At 50.0% G+C, this 20,728-nt stretch overlaps 2 protein-coding genes across 7 annotated transcripts in view; one reads left to right on the top strand and one right to left on the bottom strand.

Moving 5' to 3' along the window:
• The window catches only part of Epn2 (epsin 2), a 66,942-nt gene extending 62,917 nt beyond the window's left edge, over window positions 1–4,025 (top strand). For all 6 annotated transcript variants that reach the window (XM_051168283.1, XM_051168282.1, XM_051168286.1 and 3 more), the window contains 2 exons: window positions 214–429; window positions 2,251–4,025. In XM_051168283.1, coding sequence (XP_051024240.1) covers window positions 214–429; window positions 2,251–2,540 — 506 coding nt within the window. In that variant the 3' untranslated portion in view covers window positions 2,541–4,025. The remainder of the gene's footprint in view (window positions 1–213; window positions 430–2,250) is intronic.
• A 6,473-nt stretch (window positions 4,026–10,498) lies between these two features.
• B9d1 (B9 domain containing 1) lies at window positions 10,499–19,002 on the bottom strand. The gene is made up of 7 exons (XM_051167751.1): window positions 18,868–19,002; window positions 17,749–17,817; window positions 15,487–15,598; window positions 14,038–14,134; window positions 13,692–13,754; window positions 10,961–11,028; window positions 10,499–10,743 (listed from the first exon to the last, which is right to left on the bottom strand). Exons 1-7 carry the CDS (start codon window positions 18,928–18,930, stop codon window positions 10,601–10,603), a joined length of 615 nt encoding a protein of 204 aa, XP_051023708.1. The 5' UTR covers window positions 18,931–19,002; the 3' UTR covers window positions 10,499–10,600.
• Window positions 19,003–20,728: the final 1,726 nt, after the last annotated feature.

Raw genomic sequence — 20,728 nt, 5'->3', positions numbered from 1 at the left:
ATCTGTGCTTTGCTGTCAGGGCCAAATAATATCTTAATCTTTTGGAAGATTATGTTATGCATATTTTTATGAATCTTTCATTTCCACTTAACTATTTATTAATTACATTTATTTTATTTGTTCACTTAGTGTGTGTGTGTACGTGTGCATGCACTCTTTACAATAGTATAAACAAGGGGTCAGAAGACAGCTTGCTTTGTCCCTATCTTGCAGCTGAGTCAGGGGCCTCAGTACCACCCCAGGACAGCAGAACCACAAGCCCTGACCTCTTTGAGTCTCAGCCTCTGACTTCTGCCTCCAGTAAGCCTAGCAGTGCCCGGAAAACACCTGAGTCCTTCCTTGGCCCAAATGCAGCTCTGGTGAATCTGGACTCACTGGTGACCAAGCCTGCTCCACCAGCCCAGTCCCTCAATCCCTTCCTGGCACCAGGTAGGAATGTGCTGACCAAATACACAGCTGCTGTACTGTCTAAGGCCGGCCTCTGGCACTTCTCCTCTCTCAGGGCCTGCTGGCTTGTGGCTGGGAAGGGGCAGAGCCCTCGCAAACTCCACATGCTATTTGTCTCTAGGCCTGGTGGGGTGGCTGTAGATACTGCAGTTTTGAAAGTGGTACGGTTAGGAAAGAACCTTTCAGGAGGAGAGCATGTTGTAGAAGCTGTCTGGAAACTGCCCCTGCAGAGAGACTCATACCAGTGCTAGCTTTGGGTCTAGTGGAGGCTGTTGGCTGCCCTATCACTTGTTGTAGAAGCAGCAGCACCACAGCCCTTAAACATGAGCCACCCCTCGATGCTGAAGGGCCTTTGTCATAGTACCTGGCACAGGATTCTACACAGCATGTTCGGTGTACTGCAGTGGCCAGAGGACAGGCCCAGTACTGTGGTCTCCACAGCCTGGTTCTGGGCTCTGAGTTCTGAGCTCCAACCTCCCACCTCCCTTTTCTACCCTCTTCTACCCATTCTTACCTGTTTCTACCCACGAGCATCACATCTCAGGTATACTGAGCTAAGTAACCATTCTCAAGATGTTACCAATCCCCCTTTTAGCTCCAGGATCTGAACCGCTCTTCTTGGACATCCCCCTCCTCTTTCCACATCTCTTCAGCTGAGCTCTTCATCGAGTATGTCTCCCTTTCCCTTGCTTTGCACAGATTCAGACTTAGGCCTCTGAAGAGTAGAAATGTGTCTCTAAAAGTCTCAGCCCTGACCTGGCTCTGTCTCAGGGCATTAGAGGACTCTACACTGTCATTACAGATCTGGTAGAGGAGGAGGATCTCCAGAAGCTGAGGTTTGAGGCCTGTGGGCAGAAGCAGGATCTGTAGAATTTCAAGTCCCACCCCATGGTATCTGTAGAGCAAGGTTGCTGTGGGTGGAGCTAACAGGACCTGGATCCTCAGCTAGTCTGGTGCCCATTCTTGCCCAAGAGCTGTGAGGGGCTCCAGCAGTGTGGTGGCCTTGCCTACTAGGGGCCATGGTCAGATTTGAGGAAGGTTTGGCAGATATCTGGCCCATATGGGTAGATCTGGATCTGCCATTCCTGAGTAGGGCTGCAGCGCCCCTTTGTCTTCTTGAACACAAGGTCACATCAGACCCTGTAATGATCCTGGTAGAAATACACCCACGTAGATTGGGTCTGAGTACAGCAACCTCCTCTTTGTTACGGTGTCTTAATTGCCACCCTTTGATGAGAAGGCCATGTTGTTGTGTGGGACCTAGCAAGCTCAGAGACTTACAGAGCAGTCCATGTGCTCTGGAAAGACCCACCAGCTACTTCACCAACAGGTAGAAGAGCCTTTTGGCTGAGGGGCTTTAGAGAAGCTGGGAGAGACTGGGATGAGAGACTTCTCAGCAGCAGCCTTCATGCTTCCAGTGTGTATGTCCTGGAATACTGCAAGGTCCTTCCCAGCACCTGTAGCCACAGCCGGCAGACAGAATGAGAGAGCAGGGCAGCTGGCAGCAGCCTGGGTCCCCACTTTTCCGGGGGTGCTGGAATATCCAAGCCTGTGTGCTTTTGTCTCTGCTTTGTTTATCTCTGTAGCAGTGGACAGCTTCCCCACAGCCATAATCTTCTTGTCCTCATCAGTCTGTAGAGGTTTGCCATTGTCTCCTAGGGACTCTACTATACAGAAACACAGCCCTGCCTTACAGATAGTGTTGGAATGCCAAATGTGGAGACAGGACAGGGCTCGTACACTTGCCTGAAGGGATAGTGTCTTCCAGTGACTCATCCTGTGTTCTCCTTTCTCTTTTACCAGGTGCTGCTGCCCCAGCCCCTGTCAACCCCTTCCAGGTCAACCAGCCCCAGCCACTGACACTGAACCAGCTTCGGGGGAGCCCTGTCCTGGGAAGCAGCACTTCCTTTGGGTCTGGTCCAGGGGTGGAGACTGTGGCCCCCATACCCTCAGTGGCCCCACAGTCAGCATTGGGGGCCAGTGGCTCCTCATTGACACCACTGGGCTCTACAACAATGAATGTGGTAGGCAATGTGGGCATTCCCCCGTCAGCAGCTCAGGCAACAGGCACAACAAACCCTTTTCTTCTCTAGTGCTCAGGCTGGGCCTTGCCTGAGTGGACACCCAGAGTGCCGAGCCCAAGGATGTCACGTGGGGACTCACTCTGATTTGTGTAGTGGCTAAGAATATGGTGGTAGGGGTGTTAGAGTTTCGGGTCCAGCTTCCTGGTGAAAGGGTGGTTGCTATAGTCCAGACCTTCAGGCTGGAGTACAGGTGAGGCGGCCTCACCATCCTAGCTGGGCCCCTGTGTCTCTTCCTAAGTGCTCAGCTCTGACCTTGCTCCACTGAGGTCTGGAAAGGCAGAGGTGTTATCAGTGTTGCCCAAGATTCTGGGATGCTATCTAGCCCAGGACTTGGGACAGTCACATTGTGTGTGTCCTACTCCCAGTGATCTTTAGGGTGTGGACAAGTTGAAGCTCTGGCCCCACTCGACACTGACCATTGGGAAGTGGTTGTGCATATTTTATTTTCCTTTGACTCATGTGAGTCCAAGGTAGACACTACTACCAGTGTGGAGCTTTAAGCTGACTGGAGCGCGACCCTGCCCCGTGGCTCTGTGCTTGTGCACGTTTGCACATTTTGTTGAGTACAGTTTCATATTTGAGTTTGCAGAATTATCTAATAGTCTTTTTTTGGCTAATATTTTTATAATGTGGTTCTTATTTAACTGTCTAGTTTTGATAGAATTGACCAAGTCTGGCTGAATTAAGGTCTTGGCATGTATTATTTTAGTGGTCTAATTTCTCTTATTTATGGTTTTAACTGTAAGAAAACTTTAAAAGAAGAGATATTTGGATGACAAAAATATGCCTTATGGTAAACTAAGCAAATTCTTTATAGGAAAGAAATACCGAAATTTGATTACACAAAAAGAATTTTATTAAAACAAAACAAAACTTCCAACAATAACAAAAACCCCCAGCCTCCAGTTGCCTTTTTCCTTTCCTCAGCTCTTTTGATGAATTACCAAATCAACTGACTCTTTTGACATTTTTGCCTGGATCTGAGAGGCTTTTTTGCTACTAGTATATTGACATCTTAGTGTTAAAAGGAAAAACAACGCATGATTGTGACTTGCCAGTTTTTATCACTAATTCCTTTCTTTGTCCCTGGCATGCAGGGATTGCCAGGGACTTGTGTTTACTCCAGACCAGAAGTGCGGCTGGCCGCCCCACCATCATGCTCAGGTTAATGAGACTGTGTGAAAATGGGGGTGGCTGTATGTGCACTTCTGGGCCTGTAGGCCACCAGGGATGGTCCCCATAGCTGAGTCAGGACAGGGACTGACCCTGATCCGTCTGTCTACCAGCTCCAACTCAGGCTGCTGACCAGCAAGTAACCACATCCTATTTTGGAGACAAAAAAAGTCCTTACATGGCATAGGTTTTTAACAGCCAAGCACTGATACTACCCTTCCTCTCCCAACTCCTGCTGCCCTCACTCTACTCACTGTTAAGGAAAGTGTTAAATCCTGAATTAGAGACCACAGACTTGCTTTTCTTCAGAGAAAGGACCACCCCTCCTTGGTCCTGGCAGTTTGTGTGGCTGGCCTTTCTGCCTTGCCTTGTAATATGGACTTCTAACCTTAAGCTCTGAGGGCATCCAGCCACCTGCCAGCCCCTCTTGGTATCCAGAGAAAGTTTGTTCCTTGGCACCCACATGGATGACTCAGTGGTTACTGTTTGAGAGAGGACTGCACTCGAGCTCTCCTAAGTCTGAGAGCCCACATGCTGCTCCTAGGCCCCACAAGCCAAGGGCCCTTTCTAACTACCTACTCCTCCTAGGACCAGAGGCCTATGGGTAGGCCTGGGCTCTGCTATTCAGGAAGGCTGGTGGCTGGGTTCCTGCCATAGAGAGGTGGAGGCATCATGGGACAGGGGAGCCAGGCACCGTTCCAGATTGCGGTTTTTCATATTGCATAGGCCAGGGCCAGAACTGCCTGCTGGGGGCCAGTGATTGTGCTGCGAAGACAAGAGCCTTTCTGACTGAGGCCCCATCCCAATAGCCACTAGGCTTCCTCTACCCACAGGCCACCCAGCGCATGTCCCAGTTACCCGCTGCACTGATCATGAAGCCACTGGCCACTGCCATGTGTGTTGCACACGTGCCACCATGCCCTTCCTGATGAACACCCTGAAGGAAGTCACCCAAGCTGTTTCTCAGTCCCTGGGCTGGTGGTTGGTTTTGATTTGTGTTGACTGTTGATACTTATTTACTGTATAAATATAATTTATCATTTGTATCATGATGTGGTTTTTGGCTGTGTCCTTTACCTATCCAATGTGACAAAAGATGGTAGGGCTGGCTAGGGAAGCAGGTTGGTCTGTAGTCAGACCACCACCCTCACCTAGTGCCTGAGCCTCAAGGGCAGGCTCAGATCTGCTTTTGGTGGACATTTCTGTGGTCTGTCTGAAGGTTGTGCTAGGCAAACGTTGGCCCAGACTATCAGTTCTAAGGCCAGATCTCAGTGTGTTTTTAAATGTGTTCCCACTCACTGCACTTTATTGTATGTATACCTGCATGACAAAAGAGAGCATCGGATAGAAGAGGGCATCAGATCACATTATAGATGGTTGTGAGCCACCATGTGGTTGCTGGGAGTTGAACTCAGGACCTTTGGATGAGCAACCAGTGCTCTTAACCACTGACCCATATGTCTTCAGCCCTCACTGCCTGTCTTAAGTCAGGGTTACTATTGCTGTGATGAAACACTGTGACCAAAGCAACTTGAGGGAAAAGGGGTTTATTTGGTTTATGCTTCCACATTACTTTTTATCAAGAGTATGCGCGCGGGCGCGCGGGCGCGGGCGCGCGCGCGCACACACACACACACACACACACACACACACACACACACACACACACACGGCTGGCCTTAAATTAGATGTTGGGACTAAAGGCATGCTCCTGGCTTACCCTAGCAGAATGCTGAGGCAGTAGCTGATGCAGAGGCCGTAGAGAAGTACTGTAATACTAGCTTGCTCAACCTGCTTTCTTATAAAACCCAGGGCTATCAGCCCAGGGGTGGCCCATAATGGGCTGGGCCCTCCCCCATCTATCACTAGTTAAGAAAATGGCTACATGCTTGTCTACACCCTGATCTTAGGGAGGCATTTTCTCAATTGGGACTCCTTCCTCTCCAATGACTCTAGCTTGTGTTAAATTGATATAAACCCAGCCAGTTTATTGCCTTTACATGTCTGTCTCAGAAACATTGTGTTATGAGAAGCTTCAGTCTATCAGAGGGGCACATATCCTCCATGTTGTGGATAGTGGGAAGTTGGCTTGTTACAGGTAGCCCTCTCAGCACCAAGGCCTTCAGTCGTTGTTCTCAGACCAAAGGCTGCATTGGTCCATTTTGTGTTCAGCTAAGAGTCTAGGGTTTATGTGGACAGTCGTCTCCAAGGCAGGCTCCCTATATCTTGTGATAGCCAGGAGTGCATCAGGGTGAACAGCACTGCTTTAAGTGAGTAGGGTGGGGGGTACTGACTACAGTACTAGGGCTCTGTGAAGCCTTCTAGCACAGGAAAGGGCCTAAGATGGCCTCAAGCTCTGCTCTGCAGGTGGATCATCCCTGCTGAGTGAGCAGCTGGGAGCCTGCTCTTTACCTACATTTGGATACAGCCTGCCAGGACATGTTCTGAGTGCCAAACTCATGGATCCTGTGTCTGATTTTGTGTCTACTTGATACAAGCTAGAACCATTGAGAGACGAAGGAGCCACAGTTGAGAAAATGCCTTCATAGGATTGGATTTAGGCAGGCCTATAGGGCATCTTCTTACCCAGTAGTCAATGGGGATCGGCCCAGCCCATCGTGGATGGTTCCACCCCTGCGCTGGTGGTCCAGGGTGCTGTAGCAAAGCAGGCCGGGCAAGCCAGTAAGCAGCGCTGCTCTGGCCTCCGCCTCCAGGTTCCTGCCCTGCTTGAGTTCTTGGCCCAGACTTCTTTCAGTGATGGCTTGTGATGTGGATTATAAAGCCTCCCCAACTCATGGTAATTATTACAGCAATAGAAACCCTAACAGGAGGCTCTTTCCCTCAGAACCAGAGCAGGCTTTTAGCTCTTTGCTTCTGATAGTTCCATGCATACAATACTCTTTTTTCTGTTAGTTGTTTTTTGCTTTTGTTTTTCAAGACAGAGTTTCTCTGTAATAACAGCCCTGGCTGTTCTGGAACCTTTTATAGAGCACCTTTTATAGAGCAAGCTGTCTACCAACTCAGAGATCCGCCTGCCTCTGCTGCCTCTGCCTCTTGAGTGTTAAAATTAAAGGCCTGTGCCACCACACCTGACTCTTTATTTGTTCTTTACCAAAAGATAGGTTTAAAATTTTCAGTCTTACCATTTGAGTTTTAGAGTCCTATTACCTAATCTTCTTAAAAGTTATTTTTATTATATATGGGTGCCTTGTTTGAATGTATGTCTACACTGCACATCTGCTACCCTTGGAGGACAGAAGATGGTGTTAGATCCCCTCAGACTGGAGTTACTGTCAGCTATGAGCTATCACGTGGTTGCTAGAAATTGAATCCTGGTCTTCTAGAAGAGCAGCCAGTGCACTCCGCTGAGCTGTTTCCCCAGCTCTTCTGATGCTAATTCTTTTTAGCTTTCTTTGTTCCTTTCCGCTTTTGCAGACTGGCCTGTTTGTTTGTTTGTTTGTTTGTTTTTGTCCCTCAAACTTTGCTTTTCTGGCACATCCTATTGTCCTCCCCCAGAGCTGTTGGTTCAACCACAGAACCTATCTTGAGCTCTGCCAGTGATGTTTTGCTGTTCAGAATGTGTTTTGTACTCTTGCCTACCAGCTGGTAGGGAGTCTGTGCCATATACCATAACTTTTAGTGTGTGTGTGTGTGTGTGTGTCTGTGTCTGTCTGTTTGTTTGTGGGCGGGGGGGGGGGGGGGTGGCTGCTGGCTTTTGTTTTTCCCAAGACAGGCTTCTCTGTGTAGTTGTCCTAGAACTCACTTTGTAGACCAAGCTGACCTTGAACTCACAGAGATTCGACTGCCTCTTTCTCTTGAGTGCTGGAATTAAAGGAGTGAGCCATTACTGCCTGGCTTAAATATAGCCCAGGCTGGCCTTGAATTCATGGTCTTCCTTCAGCAAATCCTACCATTGAGCCATACCAACTGACAACTTCTTTTTTTATTTTTCTATTTTTCAAGACAGGGTCTCTCTGTGTTAGCCTTGGCTGTCCTAGACTCGCTTTGTAGACCCAGCTGGCCTCAAACTCAAAGCAATCCACCTGCCTCTGCCTCCCGAGTGCTGGGATTAAAGGCATGCGTCACCACGCCTGGCATGCAACTTCTGTTTTTTAATCATAGCCTAAACCCATTTCTTACAACAGTTTCTGTGTCATGCAGGAATGTCTGCTATCTCCCTTCTGTTCAGGACAGAACATAACAAAATTCCCCCACAAAAATGCCCAGTAGGAGTGTCCTTGCAGTGTCCTTCTGGCTGGAATCTGACACCAGACTCTTCTCTCATGCTGCTGCCTTCAGTGTGGGCCTCCAAGGGCTCCATGGACAAGAGCGAGGGTTAAGGGGTCAGACTTCCTATGTGGTGAACAGCCTTTCAGCATTTTGTCAACAGTGGGACATAAGAGGCCAAGGAAGTGTAGTCTGATTGACCAGGAAAAAGTGAACAGTCTGGTAGATACAATTATGTGACAGCAGGTGAAGGATAAACCTAGATGGTACCCTCCCACATCCAGAAATGCTCCTGCCATTGGCCTCTGAAGTTCACTGCATGGTTTCTCATCTTGACTGGCAGACACGAGAGAGGCTCTTCGGTGACGGTACATTTCTGTGCCTTGACTAGGGTTGGGGTTTGCATTCGCTGAAACTGTGCAGCACAGATTTGTATCCATCTTGTTGCTTGAAAGAGTAATCACTAACATGGAACACTGGCTAATGATGATGAGCATGCTGCAGTTTGCAGCAGGTGATATGCTAAGCCCATGGTGGACTGGAGGAGAGATGCGGACCAGTGTGAAAATGCAGACAGTCTCTGTGCTTCGGCACCCTGGGTGGTTAGAACCCCACTGGGGTACCAAAGCGTGAGGACACACCCTCTAAGACTGTAGTGTTTGCGTAGTGCTTACCCGCGTCCTCCACACTTGACGTCATCTCTAGATGGCTAGCAGTACCAAACAGTGCAAACGATACCTGATGGTCATGATCAAGGGGTGCAGACAGGAGTCTGTACATTTCTGAGGATGTTTGGTTTGTCCCTGGAACCTTGGATTTGGAACCTGAAGACACAGAATCTGACTGCAGGGAAATGTCCACAGATTGTAGGTGGTAGGTATGTTATTCACTGTAATGTTACTTCAACTTTTCTGTGCTTCAGTAGATTCATAGTGTTGGAGAAGGGACCTTTGCAGCCCACTGTGTCAAAGCAGATGAACCCACAGTATCTGATGGTAAAGATGGACTGGGAAGGGGCAGAGTTCTGAGGTGGAAAAGGCCAGTTGATAACAGTGGTAGGCAAGAGACCTGCAGTGGAAGGAGGTGAGATGCTGAGGGACATACAAGCAGCTCCTGACCCAAGATCCTAGTGAAGGCTGAAACCAACAAGCCTGAGGGAAAAGGGGGCTGCTCGCTGTGAATGTGATGTTTGGGGAAAGAGTGCCGGGATTTGTGGGCATGTTCTTTGGATGATAGCATCTCCAGAGGAAGAGGAGGAACTTAAAGTTAGGGACATAGGTGTGCTGATGTGTAGAGATAGGGTAGGCATGAGGGAATGGCCTGAGGAATACATGGAAACTTTGGGTGGAGTGAGGCCCTGGGGGTTTGATGGTGAACTAAAAGATCACTATGGCACGTGAGAGTGTGCTGAACTAGTATACAGAAAGGAAGAACACACAGAAGGTGGAGTGTGTGCAAATGGTGCCCATGAGTGCTAATATGTGCAAAGGACACCGGGGCTGCAGTCCTGGGATGGCAAAAGGAAGGCCACATGAGGGCGGTACTGGTCTGAGGGAGGGACCCCGGGAGACCCAGTTGCTTAACTGGGGTGTGTACATGTCATGATCACGGCAGGGGTAGAGGCTGTCCACAGAAACAGCTGGAGAAGACAGCATCATGAGCAAGCTCTTTGGTGAGGCCAGCAATTGTGGTGGGATGGCTTAGACTCAGGAAACTGGGGTGGAAGGGAAAGAAGCAGTCTGCACGTGTTAGGAGACAAACAGTATCGGGACAACTGAAGTGGGCCCTATCGGAGGAAAGGATGGAGCTGTAGAGAAAGGAGCTTGCCATTCAGGAATTTTGCTGACATCAAAGGTTACAAAAGCACAGCTGGAGGAGTTAGATGAGGAGGTGTGGCCCAGATCTCTCCGAGCATGTCCCAGTGACTCCCATGTGTGTTAATGGGTGGCTGCTAATTTGAAGACTGGTGGTGAAGGCCTTGGTTAGCTTCTCTTCTGGGCAGAGGAGGCTAGATGCCGCTTCAGTACTCAGTACATGCTGGGTCATGTGCCAGCACCATGCATGCATGAAGAAACTGGAGGCCTAGTTGTTCTCCCACAGATGCCAGGGTGCTGTAGGGCCTGCCAGAAAGCTGCACTCCTGTCTGCCTCCTGCCTGGGGTGGTTCTTAGCCCTGTCCTCAGGCTCCTGGCAGCACCAAGAGGTAGGATGGGAGTTGGGAATAAGAACAGAGGTGGAAGGCAGATGCCTTAGGCACTTGTTGCAGATTCTGTTAATATGGACAGTCATAGTGTCAGCTGTGGGGCAGGTGACTGTGCTGCTGAGGAAGACAAGTTTGAGAGATGAATGCAGAGGCACTTGAAAGGGTTTCAGCTCTGAACAAGTTGGTTGGCAATCCTGGGGAGGCCTCTACCCAATCCTTGCACCTTACTGGGGCATGTCCTGAGAGGTTGACCCCAGACCTGTTTACCTGTTAGGGAGGTGCTAATGAAGAAAGTAAGACATCAAGGCCCCAGAATTTCTTGGTTGAAAAAAAAGTAATACTTTATTATATAAACTTTAACTCCCTCTACCTCCCAGCTAGGTCACATTTGATGTTGACAACATCCTTGGTTGTGTGTGGGCTCTGGAGCCCATGGTCGACCGTAGTGGGCAGAAAGTCTGATATTTTCATTGTGGGTTGCCCTGTGGCAGACTGGGACCCAGGACTCCTTGTGTGTCCACAGGCCCAGCGTCATAGCCTAGCTTCTTCATGTCCTTGGTCACCACATTGAAGAGAAGGGTGACAAATCCCTGGGAGCGGACCCGGGTCACTGGGGACAGAAGGGGGGCAGCATTAGTTGGTTTGGCTAGGAAAGACAAGGCAAACAACCTGCTGAAGCCCTTGTGTAGGTGGTGCCTAGAAATTTCTTTGGGTGGCTTTACCTAGTATATGACCAGGCCCCTGGCCCAGACCCATGCGTTTCCTGGGCTGCTGTGGGCTGGGGCCACTTCACCCCTTCACTTACAGTTGGGAGCGACAGGGTTTACCTTCCCGTCCTTCACCCTGGGCCACCACCTTGGGGTCCGTGTACTCAGGCCGCCGTCCCATGAACCAGCTGAGGACATAGAGAAATACCAGTGAGGAACACTTGGGGCATGCTGGCTTCAGACAATAAGCAAGACTGCTCCTGGCTTAAAGGAGCACTCTCCTCACAACCCCTCCTCTAGGTGCTAGGACAGCCTTCTATGGTAGGGGTGCCAGGAGATGTCCTGTTGGGATCTGTGCCAACAGTTAGTAGTGCTCCTGCCAGGTGCCCAAAGCAGTGTCTTCCTTACCTAGCCTCTTGGGTTTACACCAAAGATGAATGCTGAAGGAAATCTGGGGCAGGGAGTACAACCTGAACTCATGGAAACCCCAAAAGCAACAGGAGAGGCAAGACAGGACAGTGTGGCCCTTAGCCTCAGGAGAGAGCCCAATCCAAAGAAGGGCCAGCTCCAGCTCTCCAACCTTCCCTCCTTGTATGGGATCCAGAACAAGCCACACCCTAGCATGGAACCTGTTCGTCTACTGTGAAAGATAATAGTAGCACCTACCTCATGAGACTATATGAAGCGAAGGTACCCTATTCGGCTGCCACATAAACGTTACCCTTTCTAGGGAGGATCTGGCCCTAGAAGGCTCTGGATAACAGGACATCTACCTAGCTCAGAGCATCATTCAGCCACAATCCCACTGTACCTTAATCAGATCCTAAGCCCCAACCCACCCAGGGCTCTAAGACACATGGACAGGATGTAGGAGCCCAGCATCTCGCTGGAAACCACAGGCCTGGAGCATACACGGGATTCGCCTAAGCACAGCAACCAGAGCACCACCACCAGCGTTTCTGTTTGCCTGGGGAGGTGGGGCTTTGTCTTCTCCCTGGGCAGTTTGTGGCAAGCTTTCTGGAAACCGTGACTACATATCCGTCACCCTAGCTATGTTAGATCTCTGGCCTCCCAGGCTAGACCTCAGCAGCCCTATTCTAGACTGCTTTGCAGGAGGTCCTGAGGGGATACCAGTGAAGAGGAGCGTTAGGTGTTCAGACAACCTAAGGGGCTGAGAGGCCAGGCTTCCTACAGCTATGCACTGCAGAAGGAACTGGATGGATGGGCGTGCCTCTTCCTGTTCCCGTTCATAGAGCAAAGTTCTAACTTCACTTTAGTACTATAAGGCTCAGAGTAATCTCTGGCATGAAGGCACATCCCACCCTCACCAGGTTTCCAATTCTCTTCTACACGTGGTTTTCTCATTTAAGAAAAGACAGAATAATGTTCCAGGCAAAGGTTGAGGCAAAGCAGAACCAAGTGGGCTCTAAATCCAAGGCCAGGCAAATGGGAAGAAAGCAAGGGAGAGGCCGCTGCCATCCTGGCTCAAGCGACTCCCAAATGCAGAGGGTGTGCTAAGGCAGCTTCTAGCAGTGATACCACCACCCAAAGGACTTTGTAAAAGCTACTTTGTAAAGTGATTGGAGAGGCTGCGGTGGGCTGATTAATAACTCTAGGAATACTGGGCAAGGCCTGAAGACACTGGGGAGATGACTGGATTTGTGAAGAGGGTCTGTGTAGACGTTACTAAGAATACTGCAAGGTGGAAATTATCCTGGGTTATCCACATCATAGGTTAAGACAAGGCACTGGCAGGACAGCCAGCCATAAAAGTCCTTCCTCTGGCAGCCCAGAATCTTTTCTTTAGCCCTCTCAAAACTGGGGTCTCCTCCTCCTCGGGCTACTGGACTGTCCAAGCCTACTGACATGCCCTGATCACTACTTCAACAGTCCCAAGAGTTGGTTGGTGTCTCCCAGGTGACACTGGCCCAGACACAGCTAAGAATCCTTTCCTACTTGAACTCCTAGAGGGTATCTCAGCAGCAATGGGCGTCTGCATCTTAGGGCTGAAGCAATGGTGAATGCTGTCCCTCCCTCTACAGACTTCAGATGGCCTCCTGGGCTGAATTGTCTGTCCCCTTACCCATCAGGACTGTGACCAGGTTCCTCTTGCCTGACACTAGCTTGCAGGAGTCTGCTCATTGGCTGCTGCCTGGGAACCCAGTGGCTCTTCACTTCCCTTTCATCCTTGTCAATCTCCTAGGGAGCAGGTAGCATGCAGCAGAGCTAGGCTAGCAGGCCCTTCAGGCTCTTAGTTGGATGTAGCAAAGGGTTGAAGGCCTTTCCTCTGGGGCATCTCTAAAGCTTCTGTTTTGTTGTTTAGGACATTCTCACTGCCCTGTCCTGGCCCTCTCTGCCTCCCAGAAGACTCCTCCTAATCCCTTCATACTTGCTGGCAGCAGCATCCTCCTGGCTGCTCCTAACTCTTAAGTCTTCATCAGGGCCTGTAAGACCTCACAGGACCCTGTGTGTGAACATCTAACTAGCTTCTTCATGGCTGCCACTTGACTCTGCTCCTTCCCGCCCAAAGCGGCCTCCCTGCGGTGCTCATCATGAGGGCACTCAGCAGATTCCTCATAATCTAGTTAGTGTCACTGTGACTGTCCTATGGGGTTTCTTTGCCTGATGCTGCTGCATCCTGACAAGCAGCATTTCTATGTGACAAAGACGGCACAGTAGAAAGCCTCATAGCCTTAAGCCACCAGAAAGTGGCCCAAGGAAGCCCAAGGACTCATCAGTGGCCCCTGCCTGCATCCGTGTTTCCATCTGTCTCTAGGTACAGCTGCCTGAAGACCTGGGCGGTTTCCAGGTTTCAGTTACCCATTAGATCAAGAAAGAGCAGAAGACCTACCTCGTAAACTTCTGCAGTGTAGATGTAGACTCTGGCACAAACATGGGGATGGTCCTTTTGTGCCTGAAATGACGTTTTCACACAGATATGCTCAGGAACAGATTAAGGACTTTTCTTTCTACACCTATTACCATCCCTCTCCCCCAGCATGTGTCTCCCACCTATGTGTCTCTTCTAAGGTACAGGACTACACCCAGGCCATCCAGGCCCCTGAACAGATCTTGCCCAAGTCCAGGGAAGGAGCAGTGCCCAGAAAGCCTGCTGTCTAGAACTGCTGCTTGCAAGGTTGCCTGCTCAGTAAGGGGCAGCCTGGCAGGTCAGGAGCCAGGTTAGAGTGAGCACCTACCGTCCTGGAGAGAAAGGCACGTGCACAGCTCCGTAGCCTCGGACCACATCATTCCCAAACACGTCAGGTCCATACACGCTGAGCACAATCTGTGGCCCTTGGGAAGGACAAGATTGGCATGTGGGGAAACCACAGAAGGGGTGCAGTAAATGTGTGCCTAGCTGAGGTCTGGAGCAGGGACTCACAGGGTGACTGATGGCCAAACCCTGGAATCCACAACCAGGGATTCTGTCTCCCTGCCACTTTCTGTGTCTCTGCTGGTGCCCTGGGAGCGTTCTGCGAACCTCTGCTCACAGCTGGGAAGACAGAGTCAAAACATTTAGCAAACATAGGAAGTCCTGTGGAAGCCCTATGCCAGCCCTGGGCCCAAGCTTTCTTCTTTTCTGAAGAATATGGTCTTTACATGCTGTGACATCGTGCGGAAAGACATGGCTTTCCAGATAATTTTCCTTAACATACTGATTTTGAATATGCTTTCTGTCCACATCCAGCCAGGCCTGCTAGGTGCCTCCGCCTCTTTAATGTCCTAGGTGTGGCAGGCAGTAGCAGATCTGTGCTGCTCCAGTGACGGGAGGCCTGGAAGCTGCCTCTGTGGTTACCGCTGAATGGCTTCAGGCAAGTTTGCCAACCTTTTTTCTCTCAGCTTTCTTGTGTCTAAAAGCCTTGGAACAGTACCAAACACAGGAGGTACTCAGTGAAGGATACATTTGTGCCCTCCCAAACTACCCTGCCACCAAAAGTAACCTGGGGCTTAATCCCTCAGCTAGTTCTCAATGCTAAACACCTGAGCATCACAGTATACTCAAGTAACGGGTTCCTCCTTTGAGAGCTGTTGCTGTGACTCTGATCATTCACATACAGGCTCTTGGCACACTTGTGTACCCATCTCAGAGTACTGATCTCTGCTGGGTATGTGCCCAGGAAAGGACTCACCCAGGCAGGCAGGGCTCTGTTCAGTTCTACAGTTTCACACTGAACTCAACGCGTGCTCCCCACATCAGTGTTCCCTGAACTGCCACCATACCACACACTCGCCAACTTTGGCAGGTCACTCTTAACCTGGCCTGGTCAGCCTCCATTGCTTTGCTAGCTTTGTGAGAGCTCAGGATTGGAAGAGTGCCTGAGGGATGAGGGAGAGCTTTGTCTAAAACATGAACAAAGGAGCTCAGAAGATGGCGCTGAGCAACCAGCACAGGATGAGCAGGTACTGCAGCTGAGCAGAGCACTACACAGTGGCAAGTTGGGCGAGTTGGGGTCAGATCCCCCAGCTGAGTGGCGGCAGCACTGCACACCAGCCTCCACGTGCAAATGACAGTCAACACAAAGGGCAGATGCTGAGTACATCAAAAGCTAGGGAGCAAACCCAGACCCTGGCAGTGGCCACCTAAGAAGGAGAGCGGTGGCAGGTGCAGCAGAGGCTCCATCCTTCCTCATGGCCCACAGACTCACAGCCGTAGGGGTTGGTGCTTTTAAAGGTGACATCGATGGGGAAGTTCCACACCAGTGCTTGCCGTGCATCTTGGCTCTTGGATGCTATCTGTGAGATCCCCTCCTCCAGACCCTGTTAGGCATCAGTGGAGACAGCTGGTCTGAGTTCCAGGCACTCATGCCCCTTCGATGTATGTAGGCAGATTGGGAAGGTAATTTAAGTTTTTTGCATGTCGCTTGTTCCCACCCGTTAGATATTTACCCCAAACTGCCTTGATCTAGAGTCTACCCTCCCTGTTAACTGTATGCTCCTTCCTGACCCACTGCCCGCTTCACTCAACCCATCTCCGTCTAATAGAACAGAATGTCCCCTCTGCAAGGACAGGAGCGCCACAAAGATGGGGACTTCTTTCAGGACTGGTCATCCCTGAGGACTCAAAAAGTTACAGATGGTTGTGAGCCACCATGTGGGTGCGAGGAATCAAACTGGGGTCCTCTGTAAGGGTATGCACTCTTAATTGCGCAGTCATTTCTCCAGCCCCCAAGGCACCTCACGACCGTCTGTAACTCCAGCTCCAGGGGGTCTGACCTCTGACCTCCATTGCCACTTGCATTCACAGCCATACACAGATACACATAATTTAAACTACACTAAATCTCAAGGCTGGGCGTGGTGGCGCACGCCTATAATCCCAGCACAGAGAGACCCTGTCTCGAAAAACAAAACAAAACAAAAACCACTAAATCTCTAATAAATATAGACGATTTCACCCCCAAAACAGACAGGGTTTCTCTGTGTAGCCCTGGCTGTCCTGGACTAGTGTTGTAGATAGACCAGGCTGGCCTCGAACTCACAGAGATCTGCCTGCCTCTGCCTCACCGAGTGCTGGGATTACAGTTGTGTTCCACCATGCTTGACAAAGGGTCTACCCCCTGCCCCCACAGGGGTTTTTTTTTATGTTATCTTAGCCATCTTGGACTCACTTTGTAGACCAGGCCGGCCTCAAACTCACAGTGATCTGCCTGCCTCTACCTCCCAAGTGCCGGGATTAAAGGCATGTGCCACCACGCCTGGCTCTTGACAAAGTGTCATTTTTTTAAAAAATGTAAGTATAAGAGAAAAAGGAAAACCGAATATTAACACGTCTGTGGTACAAATGAAGAACCTCAGGCGCAAAGAAGTTGGGCTTCGGGGATGAAGAGTTGGCTCAGCGGTTAAGACCACTGACTGCTCTTTCAGAGGACCTGAGTTCAATTCTCAGCAACCACATGGTGGCTCACAACCATTTATAATGTGATCTGATGTGCACTGTATACATAATAAATAAATAAATCTTTTTTTGTTTTGTTTTTCAAGACAGGGTTTCTCTGTTTATCCTTGGCTGTCCTGGACTCCCTTTGTAGACCAGGCTGGCCTTGAACTCACAGAGATCCACCTGCCTCTGCCTCCTGAGTGCTGGGATTAAAGGCGTGTACCACCACGCCCAGCCTCAATAAATAAATCTTAAAATAAAAAGTTGGGGGCTGGAGAGATGGCTCAGAGGCTAAGAGCACTGGCTGCTCTTCCCAACATCCTGAGTTCAATTCCCAGCAACCACATGGTGGTTCACAACCATCTATAATGTGATCTGGTGCCCTATTCTGGCCTGCAGGGGTATGTGTGAACACAACATTATATACATAATAAATATATCTTTAAAAAAAAAAAAGTTGGGCTTCTACATTTCCCCATTTGTTTGGATCTTATATATGTAGCCCAGGTTGACTCTGAACTCCCAGAGATGCTCCTGCTTCAGCCTGGATTACCAGCATATGCTACCATGTTTGGATGGCTTCCACTTTTTAAACTGTTGTGAGAGAGGGTTAAGTGAATGCTGTGAAAACAATAAAGCGTGGTGTGGTGGTAGTTTGCACCACAGCCCCTCCCTATAGTGAAAGCTGTCCTCAAAACCTTGAGAGAAGATCCTTTTTTCCTGGCTTCTGGGTGTTCTCTGCTATCTGAGGAGTGGCCCGTTTGGGGGTGGGGGTACCGGCTGATGGTGTCCACAGCCACTGGCAGGTGGTTCTCCAAGGCCTGCCTGTTTATGATGCCACTTGTGTCTCCTAGCTGCCACTATCGATGAACCCAATAGTGGATGTATACTCTGTAAATTGTAAACTAGCTTTGCAGGAACAAAATCATGTTTGGGTCATCTCTGACCTTACTGTCTACCTCTTGGGTATGAGCAATACTTCAGTAATCACCAAAGCTCTGTGTGGGGGAGGCCCATGAGTCCAACTTACCGCTGTGGGGGCCCAGTCCTGGCCGTACACAAAGCAGTACTTGCAGTAGAGGTCATCATACTCTGGAAACTGAGAGGAAAATACACAGAGTTCTGTTTACAGAATGCAACTGAGCCCACACATTAGCTAGGCAGGTACAGTGGGTAGGAACTCTGACACGAGGCACCCGGGATGCGGGGCGTATGGGCAGACATGGATTTCAGCAGGGCCAGGGGTTAGTCCCAGACTGCCAATACCCAGACATAGGTTTCTTTGCTCAGAGTCTTGTTTTCTGTCTGTCTTTGCCAGTCCATCATTTGGCAGGCCCCTTGCCCATCTTTCAGAATTCACCCTCAGGGAGCCTGTTCTTCACTCCTTAGCTGGCTTAAGGATCATTGCTTGGCTCCCTTCGCCCCTCCGGCATTTCTGCATCTGGGCATCCAGTGCCTATGTCTGACAACCCTGTTAGACTGAGGAAGGTGCAAGTTTCATGCCTCTGTGTGTCCTCACAAATTAGATCTACAGGAAGCATGCTGACACGAAGCTCAGGAAGCTACAGGGCTAAAGAGCATGCCTAGAACTGAGGGGTCTGAGAGAAGGGAAGGCCCAGCCAGAGTACTCAGCCCAGCTGGGCATCCTACTGGACAGAGGGAAATGGGAAGACGCGGTACCTAATCAAATCAAGAAGGCGGGAACTGAGCTTCAGGCTTGGCAGAACTTAAATCATCTCAGCCAAACCTTACAATAAGTAGAAATAAAGAGCATTTTCAACAAGCAGCCCAGAAGAATAATGTAGCACCATTCTGTCAGATCGCCTGGGGTTGAATCCCCACCTTGGCTTTCTGGTAAGTTTTCCTAGCTGTTCAGGGGATCAGTTAAGTCTTTACTCCCATTTGTCCCATCCCATCACTCAACCAAGTAAACAGGATCCAAGCTGAAGGCCATAGTGTGAGTTTGGTACCAGCTCAAGGTCTTGAGGTCTTTTTTTACGCCTGTTTGTCCGGGCCAGCAACCTGGCGCCGAGGTTCTCAAAAGCTGGCTCTCCTTTTGAGCTCGGAGCAATGGCTTGGCTTTCTAGGAGCTAAGGGAAAAGTCTGGGGAGGAACGGGCAGTCACCGGGCGGGGTCCTCGGCTGCTCACCTGGGCGCTCTCCACCTGCCCGTTGACCATGAGCAGGAAAACGCTGGGACTTGCTGCAGCCATCGCCTGGCAGGGCTAGGAGACCGGCACAGGCCGCGCGCGGTTACCAGGAGGCTCCTTGGTTGCCTTGGAAACAGATGGCAAGACATCTGGGACAAATTTCTCAGCAGTGAGGAGTTCGCTTAGGATCGAGTGCGCAGGCGCAGTGGCCTTGCAGGTCCTGAGGACCGTCCTCAGTTTCTGTCGCGTGGAACCTAACCCTCAACCGCGGGAACTGTGACTGCACTCGCCTGCCTATGCCTCGGAAAGTCCACGGAAAGTCATGTGTTGGCGTTGCCTCTCTCCAGGAGGTGTCGCTGTGACCACACACGGAGGCGGCAGCTGGAAGGCCGGGTGCGCGGAGTGGCCCAGGGCGCGCCCTCTTCAGGTCTTTGAGGCTCTTGTCCTGGAAATCCCGAGAATCCACCTGTCCGAGCCCTGGCTCTTGCATAGGAACTGAGGCCCACGGGAGGACAGCAACCCGAGTACTAGTTACTCATTTTTGGAGAATCACTGGCAGCTCAGGGATGTCAGAGCACGGTCCCAAGCCGCCAGCATTCTCGGTAGACGCAGCTGTCAACCGCACTGTCACTATCCAAATCAAAGTGGCTTAACGCTAGCCTCTGTCTCTAGATCCCCAGCTGGACTCTGGGGGCCCTCGGTGCTTGGTTCTTATTGCCGGGCCCAGGGTAAACACGAATAAAATGGAATATATCTCTGTTTTCTGGAGGAAGAGACTGAAATTTAGACCCGGAGGGTAATTTGGCCATATTCATTGCAGTAGCTGAACATGCAGAACTTCACAAGGAAACATTAGAGACCACAGTCAGGATTGGAGCGCCTGGAAAGAAGGGGATGCAGAGATGCACACTTCAGAGTGTTCAGTCTGCAGGTCATCGCTAGTTAGCTTGGAAGTCGGTCGAGGGCTCCCACAGCCACCTATGTGGAAGAGGGAGGGCCTGTGGTCACAGCCTCCCAGGTGGGCTCAGGTGTAAGAGTGTCAGAAATTCTTTTCGAGCCGGGTGTGGTGGCGCACGCCTTTAATCCCAGCACTTAGGAGGCAGAGGCAGGCGGATCACTGTGAGTTCGAGGCCAGCCTGGACTACAAAAGCAAGTCTAGGACAGCCAAGGCTACACAGAGAAACCTTGTCTCGAAAAACCAAAAAAAAAGAAAAGAAAAGAAAGAAAGAAATTCTTTTCGAGCCAAGTGTCATAGAAGCTCTAGGAGCCTCACCCCCTAAGCTGGTGGCTGCCACCTGCTGGTGTCATCTGGGAGAGTTGGAAAGTTACAGGTAACTGACTGAGCCGTGAGCAGAGAAAGGGGCATTCTCAAGCCCCAAATTATTCTTAAATAAGGCTTTTCCATCCTAAACCAAAAACCAAAATCTAAAATCAGCACCAGTCACTCATATGAAATGCCTAAGGGCTCCAAGCAGCAAAGCCATCCATGGAGGGCAGGTTTCATGGAGGGTGGGTTTTATGAGAGTTTTTTTTTTTTTTTTCCAGATGTCTCTGAAGTATCTCAGGTTTTCTCCAGCTTTCCAAAGGATGATGGTCCTTTAAAAATTTTATTTATTTATTTATTTATTGGTTTTTCAAGACAGGGTTTCTCTGTGTCACCCTGGCTGTCCTGGACTCACTTTGTAGACCAGGTTGGCCTCTGAGCTCACAGTGATCTACCTATCTCTGACTCCAAAGTGCTGGGATTAAAGGTGTGTGCCACCACACCCAGCTAATATTTATTTTTAAACTTTTAAAAAATATTTTTATGTATATGAGTGTTCTATCTGCATGTATACCTGCAGGTCAGAAGAGGGCATCA

The sequence above is a fragment of the Acomys russatus genome, chromosome 25 (assembly GCF_903995435.1).
Source record: "Acomys russatus chromosome 25, mAcoRus1.1, whole genome shotgun sequence".
In the NCBI taxonomy this organism is placed as follows: Eukaryota; Metazoa; Chordata; class Mammalia; order Rodentia; family Muridae; genus Acomys; species Acomys russatus.
This window is presented reverse-complemented; position numbering and strand designations above follow the sequence as displayed.

Bases quoted from the DNA above. Each gene is read 5' to 3' on its own strand.
- B9d1 (XM_051167751.1), bottom strand. From the start codon at position 18,930: ATGGCTGCAGCAAGTCCCAGCGTTTTCCTGCTCATGGTCAACGGGCAG. The intron at 17,818-18,867 runs GTGAGCAGCCGA...TTTTCCTCTCAG, and splicing joins GGCAGGTGGAGAGCGCCCAG to TTTCCAGAGTATGATGACCT. The intron at 11,029-13,691 runs GTAGGTCTTCTG...CTATGTCCTCAG, and splicing joins ACACTGCAGAAGTTTACGAG to CTGGTTCATGGGACGGCGGC.